The sequence below is a fragment of the Gigantopelta aegis genome, chromosome 8 (genome assembly GCF_016097555.1).
Source record: "Gigantopelta aegis isolate Gae_Host chromosome 8, Gae_host_genome, whole genome shotgun sequence".
Classification (NCBI taxonomy): domain Eukaryota; kingdom Metazoa; phylum Mollusca; class Gastropoda; order Neomphalida; family Peltospiridae; genus Gigantopelta; species Gigantopelta aegis.
The window spans coordinates 57158881-57176957 of NC_054706.1; the positions used below are offsets into that span (position 1 = coordinate 57158881).

The following is an 18077-nucleotide window of genomic DNA, read 5'->3' on the forward strand; positions in this document are numbered from 1 at the left end:
ATACATCCAGTTATAGAACCTCATTTAAATGTTTTATCAGTTCTTCTTATATCTTTTTTAAAACTACAAATCTGACTGGTACGTTTTCAATAAGTTGAGCTACTACAAACATTAGAAAAAATTAGTTATTCATACTCTGATATTCTGAACAAGAACAAAATGTATTTAATACGTATTTTAATCGTTTTGGGTTTTGGGCCTTTTTTTTGTTGTTGTTCTTTCTCAAGATTGAAGTATTTATGAAGTAAAGTATGTAGTGAACAAAACATTATCTCATTCATATCAAACACTACATAACACATTAACATTAAGTGTATTATTGATTTTAACATTCAATTATATAAACATGTTTCATTACAGGAACAGGGACTGTAGCTGGAGATCCTGTAGAAGTTAAAAGCTTGGGAAAGTTTTTCATGAACCTTCATACACAAGTGCAGAAGAAAAGGTATATTGGATCCGTGAAAACAAACATCGGTCATCTTGAATCTGCTGCTGGTGTTGCTGGTCTTATTAAAGTGCTGCTTATGATGAAGAACAACAAGATTGTTAAATCGATTTTAGTAGACAACCAGCATCCAGATATTGATTTTCAAAAATTCTGCTTTGAGATTCCAGGTGATCTCAAAGACTGGGACAGAAAACGGAAACTTGCTTGTGTTAATTCCTTTGCGTTTGGTGGAACTAACTGCCATGCCATTCTTTCATCTTATGGTGATATAGCAACTGAGATTACCGAGGAACATGTATCAAAAGTGCCTTTGATGTTTTGCTTTTCTGGACAAGATCAGAATGGTCTTATGGAAAGTATTACAGAATTTCTTACCTTTGCTGAAACACAAACTGAAATAAACCTGCAGGCTATATCATATTCATCAACAGTGAGACGCAATCATTTTCAAGTGAGGAAAGCTGTTACTGCAACTTCTTTGAAAGAACTAGCTAACAAACTGAAACCTGATAAAATTTTAAGAATATCTCACAGACGAAACAGAGTGATTTTTGTGTTTGGAGGAATGGGTATAGCTTGGATGGGAATGTGTAAGGAACACATATGTAAATTTCAGGTGTTCAAAGAAAAGATCCAAGAGATTGACAGTTATTTAAAGGAATATGTCTCTTGGTCACTCTATGAACGACTTCTAGGTGACTACAATGTACAAGACAAGATGTTTGGCCCAATCGCCACGTTTGCATGCCAGGTGGCGCTAGCTGCACTCTGGAAACACTTGGGAATCAAACCGGACTGTGTTCTTGGACAGAGTATTGGTGAAGTAGCTACCTCACATGTTGCTGGCATTTGGACACTGAGAGAAGCAGTGAAAATTATATTTCATCGAACAGAAGTGCTAACAAATGCTACTGGTGGAAAAATGCTGCTGATACGTAATAGACCAATAGAAAAAGTTGAAAAGATGTTAAATGTATATGAAGGTAGAGCAAACATTGGCTTGTACTACAGTCCCAAGGCATGTGTTATCAGTGGAGATGCCGATGCTGTTGACCAAATTGAAAAGGATCTTCTGACATCTCCAACAGAAGAGAATCATGGAATTACTCTTCAGACACTTCGATTACAGACTGCATTTCACAGCCACCATACAGACAATGCGAAACAAGAGATTGAAAGAAAGCTTGTGGGTATGCAAGGAGATAGTCCAGATATAGAAATTATCTCAACAGTTAGTGGCGAAAAGGCACAGGAAGAAGACTTTTCAACTCCACATTACTGGGGTACAAACATTCGGGATCCAGTACAATTTGGCAAAGCTGTTGTTAATGCTGCTAAGGGAGATTGTTTTAATTTGTTTGTTGAGATTGGGCCAAAGCCAGTTTTGGGTTCAGGCATTAACGACTTGTTCACCGAGGATAATATTGCTGCTGTTCCTTCAATGAAAAGGAATTCTGAGCTCGGCTGCTTGTTAGAAACAGCTGGCAAAATGTATGAACATGGACTGAAAATTATCTGGAATACCTTGTATGACAGACCACAACGGAATACAGAATACCCAAAGTACAGATTCTGTACAAATAAACACCTGTACGTATCTGAAGATCTTCGACAAGAGCTGATGGGTATTCAGCCAAAGACAAATTTGCACCCTTTTCTGAAGACAATTGACCACAGTGTTGAACATAAAATTATCATGTCACCGAAATCAATTGCCAGTGTTTATGAACACAGATTTTCTGGAAACATTTTAATTCCTGGTGCACTATATGCAGAAGCCGGCTTAGCTCTTGCACGTCTCTACTTCAAGGGATATGAAGATCAGAATTGTAGTATTTCTATTAAATTCAAACGTCCAGTGTTGTTAAAGAGAGGAGAGACTGAACAACTTGACGTTGACGTTACCAAAACAGATATGCCAGAATCATTTAATTTTGTTGTACATAAACAGAACCATGAGTATGCTGAAGGAAAAGTTCACATGGAACTTTCTTTTGAAAAACTCACAGTTGATATTGAAAATGTAAAAATGAGATGTAAACAGACTGTTACAAAACAGGAACTGTATTCCTCTCTTCAAAATGGTGGACTGACTTTTGGAGAAATGCTCCAACTTGTTGGAAACTCTTTAAAAGGTGAAACAGAGGTCTTGTCACATTTGTCACTGAATCCAACTATCAAGGATGAAATGAAAGAAACAACAATTCACCCAGCAATTTTAGATTCCATGCTTCAGACTACAGGCTGTTTCTATCAACAGGGATCAGAAAGACAGAGAGCTTTGCCAATCCAAATAGAAGGTCTCAGGATACTAAGATCTGTTGAAGAGAAAATGCTTGTGTACACAACAATTCTGAAACGAACCAGTTCCATGAACCTGTTTCGTATATCTCTCATGTCACTAGAAGGAACTGTAATAGCTGATATTGAGAAATTTGTCACTAAAAATCTGGGTACACAGAAAGATGAAATGATGTTTGATACACAGTGGAGTCCAATCAAAACACTACTTAAATATGATATTCAGATGGATCCATCAGAGAAATGGCTGATCATTGGTAACAAGAACCAAAACACTGTTACAAATGATCATATAAATTTCGAATGCTTAGATTTTGACAACTTGGAAAGATATTCAGCAATAGTGTTTTCTTGGCAGCGGCAAATTGAAGAGGATCCATCCAGTGAGATACTCCTTGAAGAAATCACCAGATGGGCAATGACTCTGAAAAGTCTGTTGCTGCACCTCCACACGCATGACGCAAGTATTCCCTTGTTCATAGTAACAGAAAATGCTGTACACATTGGAAACAAAGTCTCGTCAATAGATCTGGTGGCTGGATCCTGTTGGGGATTTGTAAGGTCAGTACTAAGAGAACAAGTCTACAGAATGGCTACCATTGTTGATCTACATACAGATCAAAATACCAAATTTGAAACCTTAATGACTACTGCAATACAGCAATTGCTGTTAGGAGATAATGAAGGACTTAATGAATTTGTGATCGATGGAAATTCTATTTGGTGTCAGCAAGTGTTTCCAAATGACGATATGCCATTGTATCGAAACAACAAGCTGGATACACTTTGTAAAGCAAAGCTGTTGTCCAGTAATCAAGACAGACTTAGTAATCTGCACCTTAAGTATGACACTCAGAAGACACAGTGCGATATTCCACAGCCTGTAAAAATCATGACTACAAAGGTTGTGATGCACGACTCATGTGTGTATCCACAGTGTGCTCAAGATTCCAATGTAATCACTCTTGAAACTATTGGAAACGTGTCTACAGCAAATGATGCCAGTCAAAACGTGGTAGTGTTCTTTCCATGCAGAGTTAGTACATCAATGACTGTTCCACAACAATGCGTTATTGATGTCAGCAAAATACCATGCTATAAGCCAGGACTTCTAACTAAACTTGTTTTGATGTGGCACCATTGTATGGTAATTGACAAACAAACGGAAACACTAACAACAATGAATAGCTGGTGTCCATGGAGGATTTGTAAGGCCAACTCTAAAACAACAAATGACATGGGAATATTCATTCTTCATTCGAATGCTACTCATCCTATGGCAAAGGCACTTTTGTTAATGTTTGGAACAATAGAAAGTAATATTAACATTGAAATAATTGACATCAACTGTTCTGGTTCTGTACCGAGATATTCTGAAGCAATCATTGTATCAACCATTCAACTAAACAGTCACACAATTAAAACAATTTCCAACCTGTGGCCTAATGTGAAATGCCTTGTCTGTATGGATCAGATACTACCAAGTCATGCTAACGAACAATTGTGTCATCAAAATCTAAAACTACAAATACATATTGTTAGGGCAAGTGACATTTTCACACCCAGATCAGCAATGGACACCATGCCCAATCTAATAAGATGGATTGTAAGTCACAAGGATATGGTCAAGAAAATCGCTGAAACTCTTCAACACCTTGCTCCCCAACAACCAGAAACCAATATTGCAAACTTGACGCAAAGCTCAATAATTCAACTATCTGGTAATGATGGACACAGCATTCAAAATGTTCTGGCTTCAGAGGATGCCATGTTTCGTTCAGATGGTGTTTACATTGTAGTTGGTGGTCTAACAGGGCTTGGTTGGGAATGTGTTCATTTCCTGTCAAAACGAGGAGCTGGGGTTGTTTTCATAATAAATCGCCGAAAGGTACAAGAGGATACATTACATGAAATAGGAAAGATTGAACAACAATATGGTTGTGAAATAAGTGTCAAGCAGGCCGATGTGACTAATATGTCATCCCTGAAAAATGTATTTAGAACAATTGAAGATAAATTTCCAAGAAAACAGTTAAAAGGTGTCTATTTTGGAGCAGGTGTCCTTGAAGACAGAACTTTAATCAATATGTCACAAGATACATTTATGAAGGTTGCAGCACCCAAGATACAAGGAGCTTGGAATATGCATCAACTTACAGAAAACAAGCCTCTTGATTTTTTCATCATGCATTCATCAGTTACAGCAGTGTTTGGTAATGGAGGTCAGTCAAATTATGGAGCAGCTAATGCTTTCCAGGATTCATTAGCACAAAAACGAAGATTGTCTGGCCTTGCTGGGCAGAGTATTAACTGGGGTCCTCTGAATCTTGGGATGCTTCAGGATAAACCTGGTGTTATGGCTGCTTTGGAAGAACAAGGCTATATTCCACTCAGGACAGAAGAAATCCACAAATGTTTGCTGTCGGTACTCATGCTGGACAAGCCTACCATTATTGCTGCTAAATTCAACTCCATCAGACTGGCCAATAGTATAACAAACGAGAGGAACATGGCTTTACAGTTTAAGTTAAGCTCTATCCTTGATGTTCCAACTGTGGAGAATTTACCACAGGAGACATTCAGTAGGAAACATCATATCGATGTTGAACAACTAAAAGTCTCTGACATCGGCATTAGATTGCAAACAATTCGAGAATACATCACAGAATTACTCACAGATGTGCTTGGCCTTAACAAAGTAATTCTTGAATTAGACACAGGTGTTGAGAACTTGGGGTTGGACTCGATGCAATCAATGACCATGAGCAACCAAATATATCAAACCTTTCAAGTACACATTACTCCAAATGGGTTGCTTCAGCAAAATCTTTCAGTTAATGAAATAGCAGACCTTATTAACACAAAATGCATGAACTCTGTCGATAATTTGGCAACAAAAGATATTTCTTCGCTTGTTACTGAACAGACACTTACATACATGGAATACACTTTCTACAAGATTTACTGCAAGAATCCTGCTGACCTTAGTTTGTATTACGTGAACGAGATCACAATACCAGACTCAGTAGCACATCCAGAACTATGGAACAAGATAGCTGAACAACTTATGTCACGACATGAAGTTCTGAGGACGACATTTCAAAAGGTACCAGAGAGCGAGAATATCAGGTGGAATGTGAAAAGAAACATTAACCCAGTTGGAATGTCACCTGACTTCAGAATGGTGGATGGAGAAGATATAGACGAGATAGATAAACACACAACAGAAGCCTTTCATTTAGAAATACAAGGCCCACTCCGCTTCATTTACATTCGTGGTAAAATATGTCATTTCAGAACAGTATACAATAGTATTGGCTTTGACATGCAAGGAATTGGGGTCATTTTCAAAGACATGGTGGATATCTTTCTTTTAACCCAACATAACATAAAACTGCAAGATATACAGACAGTAGGAGGAAGTCTGATAGTAGTGGAAATGGAGAAGGTTTTACAGGAGAATGGGCAAGCATTGAAAGACTTCTGGAAACATCGGCTTGATGTAGAGATTCATCCAATTACCTTGGGTACACCAGAACAACCAAACACATTGGAATCTGGATCATATCAAGGAACACTGGATCCCGCTGTTTATGATGTACTAATTAACTTATCAAAGTCCAAAGGTTTAAGCATGTATAAATTAATTACCAGTTTCTACCAACTACTCCTTCATCTTATGACCAAGGAAAGATATGTGGCGATTTCAACATTAGTTGACGTCAAACAGTACATTCCAAATACTGGTAATGCTGTTGGACTAGGCATAAACTACATTCCTTTGCTAGCCGAATTCCCATCAGATGATGCTAGTGTAGAGGAATTTATCCAGAATAATAAAGTAGCACTTCAAACAGCAATAGACCACTGTGTGTGTCCACTGGACATCATTAAAGAACTAGTAGGTTCTGAAAAGATCACAAATATTACTAGAAACAAAGTTGTGATTGTCGAAGATGAATTTGTAACACCTTTGTTAAGACTATCAAATGATGCAGGCTATACATTCGACGTAACAAAGTCAGAAGATCTGGGAACTCTCACAGACACACAATTTAGTATGTGGAGCAGAACCAAAGAAAAACAAATGATGTTTGTCTTGACATACAAGTCAAATATTTTATCTACGAATCGTGCTAGAGATATCATGAAGGCCTTTCAGGAAATTGTTACTCAAATCACCTCTGACATTTCTGTGACAATTGCAAGTCTACGGAGCATGGCAAGTATTACAAAGCTAAGAACAGATTGTAATCAAAACTACACAGAAGACACACGTATGTAAAATTAATGAGGACTTCAAGATATACTTCACATACATGTGACACTGACGTACATGAATATATATTGCAAAATGAGCTGCACTGAGGTTGAAGTACCACCAAGAACAGTGGAGACACCAATTGAAATTCAGTGCTTCTGAATCCTGCCAATTGACACTTTGTGCTTTAAAATGTTATATTTACTAGGTCAACGTTGGTATACTCGAGTGTGTCATAATTAGCCCCGTTGCAATTTAAAAATTCCTGTATATTAATGTCAAACTGTTACATTTAAACCGAGTGTTTCATAGCACACATTTATAACTACAGTTTATTAGGTTTCCATTTGTTGTGGAAGACTCAGTTGTCGAGTGGTTAAGGTCGTGGACTGTCAAATGTCATGCGAATTGGTGCAGTAGGTTCAATATCTTGCCAAATGATACTTTCTGTTTTCAAATATCTTGATTTGGAATGTCGTTGTTAATGTCATACACAAATTAAAAAACTTAGAGAAGATCACATAAAGTTTGAACTGGAGACATTACAGATGGAAAGCACATCACCACCATTTTGGCCAAGGTGAATCTCTCGAAATCTTGTCTATGAAACAGAATCAACTCCAAGAATATTGTTTTATCACCGCCAATGATATGGCATGATCGTTCTGGTAGCAAATGATATCCAAGTATGATGAAAGATGAGAAAAGAAGTGGTACATTGGAAAGATCCTAGTTTGGTATCTTGTTTATCTCTAAAAATAACAACTTTTTTAAATTTATGCTTTTTATTTATTCCTCATCGAACGACCACTGGATATTTGTTGTTCCTAGTTTTTAATTGATTTTATTTTTAATTGCTATGAGTGTTTTATGATATTTAAACTATCCGAATAGTTTTTCATGTATTATAGTAGATAGTTTTATGTAAACAGATTGTGTTATTTATTACTTATTTTAGTATATAACCTTTTTATATAACAGTATTATAGATCATTAAATACTAACCTAAACTGAGGTACTAACATACAAAAAGCATAACAATTGAAAATATAAATTTATTTTAAAACATTTGAGAAAGCAACAGGTATTCTATAAATTAACCCATTATAAAATATATGTGAGTGAAAAACCTATTACTAGTACAAAGTTTCAAATAGAAACTTCTGGTCAGGGTAGAGAAATCATTCACAGTATTGCTTTCAAACAACCGATGAATAAAACGTATCATCTGTCCAGTTTAAAATCGGCAACCAAAGCATTATACCACTCTTAAATTGATGCAATGTAATCGATCTGAAACAGTTCGTGGCTGTTGGTATGCTAACACTTGTACTTCTTTTTTTACAAATTGAAAAGAAATGTCATGTATTTCTATTATGTATGATTATCATTAGCAATCACGTACTGGGTATTTTCTTCCATTCTTGCAAATGTTTGACATTATTAGCATGTGCTTATTCTGGATAAAATATTATAAACATACATGCAGAATGAAATGTCCTACCCAATTTCACATTCAAACAAACTTTCATAAATTAACTTAACATTTTATCTATACTCTTCAGTAAACACACAGCGTGTGTTTTAGTTTTGTACATGATATTGTATAAAGATTTTTTTTTAATATTGGACATCAAGATGTTTTTTATGTATATTTATACCAAGTATATTTTGGTACAATGTACATGAATGTAGTTCACAATTTTCTTGGAAATAACAAAATGTCTTTAAACGTTACTTATTAATTGTTACTTGTATACTGTTTTATAATTTCTGTGATTGGGATTTATAATGTATTGTTGTAGAAATATGTTTTTGTCACAATTTGTGTCACTTGTACATATATTATCATTTTTGTAACTTCTAATATATTTTACTAACCTATACATTAACACTACAATTAAACATATTATGGACAAGTTTGTATTTCTATTTACCGTTTGGCACCGTATTTTTCAAACGTTTTCTGTAATATGACACTAAAATATATATAAAACCATAAGCTGTACTGCATATTTCTTTTTAGTAGTTTTAGATATTTGTATATGTACTGTATGGTTGTCAATATGACACACGTTGAAGCACTGTTTTAGTAGGTAGCATATTATTTTGTTCATTTTAATGTATTGACAATGTATTATGATATAAATTTATTTACTGCTTTGTACAAATATTGCTTCAAAGAATAATCGTTCAAAGGTATTTTATGAGGCTCTTGTTAATGTTAAAACTGATTATTCATACAATTAAACTGCGCTAGCTAGTTCACCTAAAGCTAGCATCAGCCGTGGTACAGTGTCATAATTTTACCAATGAAAGTTGTTGTAGTTAAAACATAATGTGAATTAAATGTATAATGCTACAAAGTAAATACATATATTAATCGAATGTTAAATGAAGTCAATTGAATGCGTGAACAATTGTATAAACCCAAAAAGAATGTTAATGGATGCAAAATCCAAAACTCTTAATTATTTTGAATGTTTTACCCACGTGAAGAAAGTAAATCAACCAAGGTAGTGATATATTTTAACATTGGTATTATAGACATTTATGTTTCGTGGTGGGCCCAGAGTGCACAGTGTACGTGTATTGCTGTTATATTTGTAAATAGGGTTCCTCACAATTAATATCAAGAATATATTATTTACTGTGAGTGATAAGACGATCGCTAAAGACAGACAAATTATCATGACCTATATTTCAATACTAGTGTATATTTGTATATAAAATGGTTTTGTGGGTAACAAACAATTGTTATTCATTACACTTCCCGTAACTATAGTACATGTTATAAATTGCTTAAAATATGTAAAATGATATTTACAAGTTGTATGTAAACCTATACTGTAGTTTGTGCTCACATTGTAAGTAGAATATGTATGTTTGTGTGATGTCAGTTCTAGAATATTTTGTGAAACTCAAGATCGCAAATGAAAATATAGACGAATAGGGGTGGGAACGAACAGAGTCGAATAGGAACTGAAAGAGGAAAGGAACCAGTAGTATAGGGGATCTGAAGAAATCTTTATGTTAGTGAAGGGGCGAGAAAACGAAATAAAAGATGAATGATAAGAGTATGGAAGGGTACGAGTTCACAAAACGATGCAAGGTGAAGGACGAAAAGTAGCACATCTTGGGTACGTGTCGCTATACAAATATACGTATACATACATGTGTAAGATAGGAATCGCAACCGTTATTTTATATTATAAATCTTTAACTTAATTCTTAATAACATTGTTTTATAAAAATTAAAGTACGTTTTCATAAATTTAATATCTTTATTATTACTTTTCTTTTTTGTTCATCTGTTGGATTACAAATGTGTAAAGTGTGTCAGTGCTATATTATATAAGTTGTAAAGCTTGTGCCTAATCTGCTTTGTTTGACAAACAATGTGTTAAAGGGACTATCCTTGGTTTGTAGCCATTTTGAAAGGTTTCCGGCAAATACATTATTTTTATAGTATTAACATTACAATTTACTGTTTACATTTTCTTGCTTAGAATATGAATAGCCCAATAGTCAATGCATTTCTGGATATTGTAATAGTTTATAGTATCTCAATAGTAATAGGTGTTTAACATAATTTTGTATGTACGAATTTATTTATTCAAACGGCCAAACGAAATTTGAAATTATTCGGCCATAGGTCATTCCAAATGTATTTATTCGAATAATGCTTTATATTTAAAACATGCTATGCAAGTTATGAATGTATATGTCCTTGATGCTAGCTATAGGCCCAGAACAACACACGTTAATAACCAATATCACTGCCTAAAAACCTCATCAAGGTCATGTGAAAACACCCATTTAATTAAATATTTATTACTTAGATGAATGAAGATGTCATTATTATTTTTTATTAAAATGTGTTTTATTTCTTTATAAAATATAGTAATACAATAGACCAAAAGCTTTGATTAGATATATAATACATGTTTCGGACACATGTGCGGGTATTTTGGTCCACCAAAATTAGAGGGTATCGATTGTGACCTGACGTCAACGACAAGACGACATTTTTAGGGTACCCTCAAATACTGTTGACTAATGAGTAGTGGATCCCAATGTTTTCAATGTTAGCAGTGAGGTTTCAAGTTCAGGGCATATTACGGCTTCTAAAGACATAACGTTGTAGAGTTGTGGGGGTGCACGAGGACCCTATGCAGCTCATGGCCTAAACGTTTAATATTTTGAGTGAAGGTGCGACAAATGAACAGTCAATAACTATATCATAGTAATTGTCGAAGGGATGTCAGAAATGGGGGATATAATTTTTTACTTTCCTTGAGAATAATATCAGGTATTTTATTTTGCAAAAGTGGTTGGACAGAAATGATACAAAGTTACTGGAGTTAAAATGTCTGTGGGAGTTTTTGTTGATACTTTGGGGGTGTTGATTTTTTTTACATATTGTCATTTCTAAACTAAGTATAAACCTATAAAATTAATGGTTTGATGACGTGAACACAACCATGAGCTAGGTGTTAAAGATAAAACCTGAACAATATATATGCATTCATCAGTATAAAATTGTGGTATATATATATATATATATATATATATATATATATATATATATGATTAGTCTTTATTCTTCAACTTATTTTCGTGCTTATATTCAAGTAAGGTTCAAGTTCGCTATCCTGGGCACACACCTCAGCTATCTGGGTTGTCTATCCAGAACAGTGGGTTAGTTGTTAACCAATGATATGATATGATCGTCTTGGTAGCAAATGATATCGAAGCATGATAAAAGATGACACTAGAAGTGGTTCATTGGGAAGATCCCAGTTTACCATCTTGTTTATTTCTAAAAGTAACAACTTCAAAACAAATGTTTTCTTGATATACCATCAGTGTATATTGGGAATAATGTTTTTTAAATTATTCCTCATCAAACGGCCTCTGGATATCTGTTGGTCCTTGTTTTTAATTCAGTTTATTTTTAATTGCTATGAATGTTTTATAATATTTAAACTACCAGAATAGTTTTTCGTGAATTGTAGAAGATAGTTTTAAGTAACTTTTCAAATTTATATACCCAGACAATATTATTTATGACTTATTTTAGTGTATACTTTTTTTTATATAATAGTATTATATATAATTAAATACTAACCTAAACTAAGGTACTAACATATAAAAGGCATACAAAAAAACACAAAAATACCCCAAAAACCCCCCACAAAAACAACATAATTGAAATGTAAATAATTGATTAGAAACAGAACAAATTTCTTACCTTTTTATATAATAGTATTATTAAATACTAACCTAACCTGAGGTACTAACATATAAAAGGCATAACAAAATCGTAATTGAAATATAAATAATCGATTTGAAACAGAACAGTTTTCTTTAGCAAAATGAAAGATAACATTTACTGTTGGTATAATTACTAACACTGGTACTTCTTTTTTACGAATTGACAAGAAAATGTCATGTTGTTATATTATGTGTGATTAGCACCCATGTGTTGGGTATTTTCTGCAATTCTTGCAAAAATGTGACATTATTAGCATGTGCTTATTCTGGATAAAATATTATAAACATGCATGCAGAATGAAATGTGCTACCTAATTCCAGGTCAAAACACACTTTCATAAAATAACATATAGTCATTTTATGTATATTCTTCAGTAAAGTATTGTGGGTTTTGTTTTACTTTTGTACACAATATTGTATACAGACAAAAGTTTTATATACATGTACATATTTATCCAGATGAGTTTTTTTCCTGACAATGTCAACATTTTGTTGGTGAAACGTTGAGAATTTAAACTTTATTTTATTGTTTTTATATTTATTTTTTGTAACTTGTGATATATTTTACTAACCTACACATTAACACTACAATTAAACATAATTATTATGGACAAGTTTATATTTTCATTTACCGTTTGGCACCGTATTTTAAAAACCTTTTCTGCCAGATGACTCATTGGCATACAGATATATATATATAGATATATATATATATATATATATAGATATATATATATATATATATATATATATATATATATATATATATATATATATATATATATATATATATATATATATATATATAACCAAAAGCAATATTGCACGTTCCTTTTAGATATTTTTATGTGTACTGTATGGTTTTATTAGGTAGCATATTGTTTTGTTCATTTTAATGTATTGACAATGCATTATGATATAAATGTATTTCCTGCTTCGTTAATAGTGAAATGTTGCTTCAACGAATGATCGTTCAAAAGTATTTTATGAGGCTCTTGTTGATGTTAAAACCGATTATTGATATAATTACATTGCACTAGCTAGATCACCTAAAACCAGCATCAGCCGCTGTAGTGTCTTACTTTTACCAATGAAAGTTGTGAATTAAATTTACAATGCTACAAAGTAAATAAATATATGAATGGAATGTAAATGAAGTGAATATAATGTGTGAACAATTGCACATATATAGAGCAAATAATTATGTTAATATGGATGCAAAACCAAAACAACTTTGCATTTTGCATCTTATACCGATGTAAAGAAAGTAAATGAACAACGGTAGTGATATATTTTAACATTGGTATTTTACAAAACACACACACGCACACGCACACGCACACGCACACACACACACACACACACACACACACATACATACATACATACATACATACATATATTCAGCAATCACTGTATACATTGGCAAGATATGATGACTAGATAAATCTCTATATTTTCGGTCACTGACTCGACTCGAGTGTTTCAGAGTAGATTTTCAATAAACATACTCTTTAAATCATTTGTTTAAGTACAGTAAATGCAAATAATTTTTAGTTTTGCGATAACAATACAAAACTTGTATATTTATTTATGAATCAGAGTTTAGAAACGCTTTTTAATGTGACAGAATGTAGCTAGATTCTTACAAATAATGACGTCATGTATCTTGTATGACGTCATACGGCAAAAGCCTTGCTAGGTTGACAATACTCAATTTGCGTACACAAAATTGGAATAAATAATGATTTTCCGACTATTGCTGTAGGATTGCAGGATAAAAGAAATAACTGGTTACTGTCTTAAGATATCGGTTTTATCCTGCTCAGGTCGAATGGCGAATGCAGCTCGGCAAAGCCTCGCTGCATTCGCCATTCTAACCTTTGTAGGATAAAGCCAATATCTTAACAGTAACCAGTTATTCCATATATATATATATATATATATATATATATATATATATATAATTATTATTATTATTATTATTATTATTATTATTATTAATACTAAACTTAATTCTTAATCAAATTGTTTTATCAACATTAATGTGCGCTTTCATAAATTTAATATATTTATTCTTAAATTTTCTTTTTGTTCATTTATTGGATTGCAAATGATTTTGTGTGTCATTACTGTCTTGTAAGTTGTAAAGCTTGTGCCTAATCCGTTTTGTTTGACAAACAATACACACGTAATGTATAAATGGACAATCCTTGGTTTGTAGCCATTTTGAAAAGTTTTTGGCAAATAAATTATTTTTATATTATTAACTTTACAATTTACGTACATTTTTTGCTTAGAATATGAATAGCTCAATAACCAATGCATTTCTGGATATTATACTAGCTTGTAGTATCTCAATATTAATGAGTGTATAAAATCATTTTGTACGTACGAATTTATTTCTTCCAACGGCCAAACGTAATTTGAAATAATTCATCCAAAGGTCATTCCAAATGTATTTATTAGTGTAATGCTTTATAAAATAATGTGTGGGGATGCACGCTGACCCAAAGCAGCCCATGGACTAAAAGTTTAATATTTCGAGTGAAGGTCAATAAATCAACAGCCAATACCTATATTACCGTAACTGTCGAAGGGATGGCGGATGTAGGGATAATATTTTTCACTTTTCTTGAGATTGATACCAGGTATCTTATTTTGCAAATGTGGCCTTCTTGATGATGGAATTTATTTATTAGTGGAATTGATTAGATCTATCTTTGATTTAATACAAATGTTGGAATCTAAAAGTATAAATTGTGGATTCGACAGTGGTGATAGGAAAGAAATGCAACAGAGTTACTCTGGGTTAAAATGTTTTTGTTTTTTGTTGAGATGTCTTTTAAACTAAGGACAAACCTATAAAATTAATGGTTTGATGACCCTGTCATGAACAAACACATACGCTAGGTGTTAAAGGTAAAGACTGAACAATATATATGCACGAATCAGTATAAAAGCCTACCTCTATATTACAAAAATATAGTTAGGCTTAATACAACAATTATCTGATATAGTTGAGCTAGTTGAATTTCCCAATGCGTCGTGATACCTGTGACCAATTATCGTAACAGTAAATGTGTACTAACACGATTTAGATAGCAGATATTTCAGAAAAAAAATGTCTCATGTTATTAAAACATTTATGACATGTAAATTATTATGGATTGTTTTTGTTTTGTTTTTTTGGTTGTTGTTTTTTAATTAACGTCGAATGTTTACTAATTATATGTAATATAACAACATACATGTATACATGCTGTTTCACGTATGTGCAGCCTTGTATATGTTTCATGTACATGTACAGTTCCGATCTAAAGGTATACATTCCTCTGTCCAACTTTGAAACATTTTGTTTTTTTATACGACTTTTCATGGATCTTCTAAAAAATTGTAGTATTATGTTCCTTCCTTGTAATATGCACATGAAAATAAGGTTTTGCTCCCCTTGCTATGTTATATATTACGTTTTAAATCATTTCCGCTTGCCCCACATCTATGACATAGAAACCAAAACGTGTTATCTCTTGAAAGAGTAATTCTCTGCTGCGATATTGTGGAAAGTGGTATTTGGAATATTGGTGGACATTTCAGTGTGTGTATTATTGACAAAATTGAGATGCGACTTAAATAATAAATGTGTAGCTTCACATTGCCCTAGACAGTTGTAGCTGGTGCATTGCTAAAAATGGTCCCAACACGACTTCCGGTGATAAGATTGAAGCTGCATCTCTGGATGACAGTCTCAACGCTCATTCTCATGCCTCCAGTGAAACGTCTAATGCGTTCCTGGGGTAAGTTTCGCCATTCTTGACGCAGTGCTTGTTCTAGCTACTGTAGATTGACTACTGAGTCCGACTTCTGTATCTTGCTTTTGTCATGATAGTGTTCTACTGGAGGAAAGGACACCTGTTACTTCTCGAGAACGGTGTGGTCCATGTAGATGGGTCTAGAAGCCAGAGAATGGTTATCAAAATGTGGTAAAAGAACGGATCCAGGATTTGATGGCTGTACCTGTCATCCGAATGATTCCTCTGCATAGTGACCATGTTCAGTTTGTTCTCATGAGACATCGTGACTAATCTTTCACAAAACACAACTATCGGACAAATGTTCTGGAATTATATGCTGTGTTTCTTTTCCGCCAAAGGATGCCTTCGATTAAGATAACTGACCTCGGTGGCGTCGTGGTTAGGCCATGGTTAGGCCATCGGTCTACAGGCTGGTAGTTACTGGGTTCGGATCCCAGTCGACGCATGGGATTTTTAACCCAGATACCGATTCCAAACCCTGGGTGAGTGCTCCGCAAGGCTCAATGGGTAGGTGTAAACCACTAGCATCGACCAGTGATCCATAACTGGTTCAACAAAGGTCATGGTTTGTGCTATCCTGCCTGTGGGAAGCGCAAATAAAAGATCCCTTGCTGCTAATTGGAAAGAGTAGCCCATGTAATGGCGACAGCGGGTTTCTTCTCAAAATCTGTGTGGTCCTTAACCATATGTCTGACGCCATATAACCGTAATTAAATGTGTTGAGTGCGTCGTTAAATAAAACATGTCTTTCTTTCGATTAATATTTGACAGCATAGGACACTCCCTCACTCTCCTTGACCTCAAACCTGCTGATTTGAGTCGATTTACCAATGTCAGTCGTGTCGATTGTCTGTGGGGAATCTGTTTCTCCGTCAGGACATTCAGAAAGGTGTTTATGGGAAAGGGTTGTTGTCTAACTAAGCGTCGAAGGGAATCAAGTTCTCCTTCCAGGTGTTTGTGTCAAAGGGTTGTTCCCTAACTAAGCGTCAAGGGGCATCAAGTTCTCCTTCCAGGTGTTTGTGGCAAAGGGTTGTTCCCTAATTAAGCGTCAAGGGGCATCAAGTTCTCCTTCCAGGTGTTTGTGGCAAAGGGTTGTTCCCTAACTAAGTGTCAAGGGGCATCAAGTTCTCCTTCCAGGTGTTTGTGGCAAAGGGTTGTTCCCTAACTAAGCGTCAAGGGGCATCAAGTTCTCCTTCCAGGTGTTTAAGGCAAAGGGTTGTTCCCTAACTAAGCGTCAAGGGGCATCAAGTTCTCCTTCCAGGTGTTTGTGGCAAAGGGTTGTTCCCTAACTAAGCGTCAGGGGGCATCAATATGCCAGTGTTTCTGTACCAACCTGCTTATAGTCCAAAAGGTAGTAACCGAGCTGACGACCAAGAGCTGTGTACGACATTCCTGCGTTAATCATGCATGGTATTCGTCACCTTTCGCCGTCAGATAATCTCAAATGTACTTGGATTTATTGTTGACTGGCAATTTGCATGTGCGAAGTGCACATGCCTGCTAGCAAACATTCACCTCTGGGCTATGGATATATATTTTGGGTCATTACCAAAATTATTTTACTAATTACATTCGCCGGCATGCGATAGTGATTGACATATTCAGGGGGTGCTTAACTTTATTCCATGTATGAAGTTTATTGAATTAAAATATAAAAAAATAAACAACTTCAGTTGTTTTAAATAATATATATTTATAATGGAATAAGCCTTGCACCCATTTTTAAATATATATAATTATATAATATATATACTCAGCGTCACTATTGAAGGGTCACTCATATTGTTAGTACTACACATGTTAACGATGCCAGTCTAACACACTTAATTATGAAAGAAGTAATGTATGGCTTTCGTGGATTAGGCTCAGTTGAGGTTTCCTAAATAGCATTTGGATTTCAATATGAGTAATGGTACTTCCGGTTATAGGCCACAACCAAATGGTAAAAGTTATGCAAACACACGTACCAACT

At 34.3% G+C, this 18077-nt stretch overlaps 1 protein-coding gene across 1 annotated transcript in view; it reads left to right on the top strand.

Moving 5' to 3' along the window:
• LOC121379738 overlaps positions 1 to 17506 on the top strand; it is a 57541-nt gene extending 40035 nt beyond the window's left edge. The window contains exons 7-9 of the mRNA XM_041508387.1: positions 361 to 7029; positions 15955 to 16087; positions 17449 to 17506. Of these exons, the coding sequence (XP_041364321.1) occupies positions 361 to 7029; positions 15955 to 16087; positions 17449 to 17506 (6860 nt within the window). The remainder of the gene's footprint in view (positions 1 to 360; positions 7030 to 15954; positions 16088 to 17448) is intronic.
• The last annotated feature ends 571 nt before the right edge of the window (positions 17507 to 18077 follow it).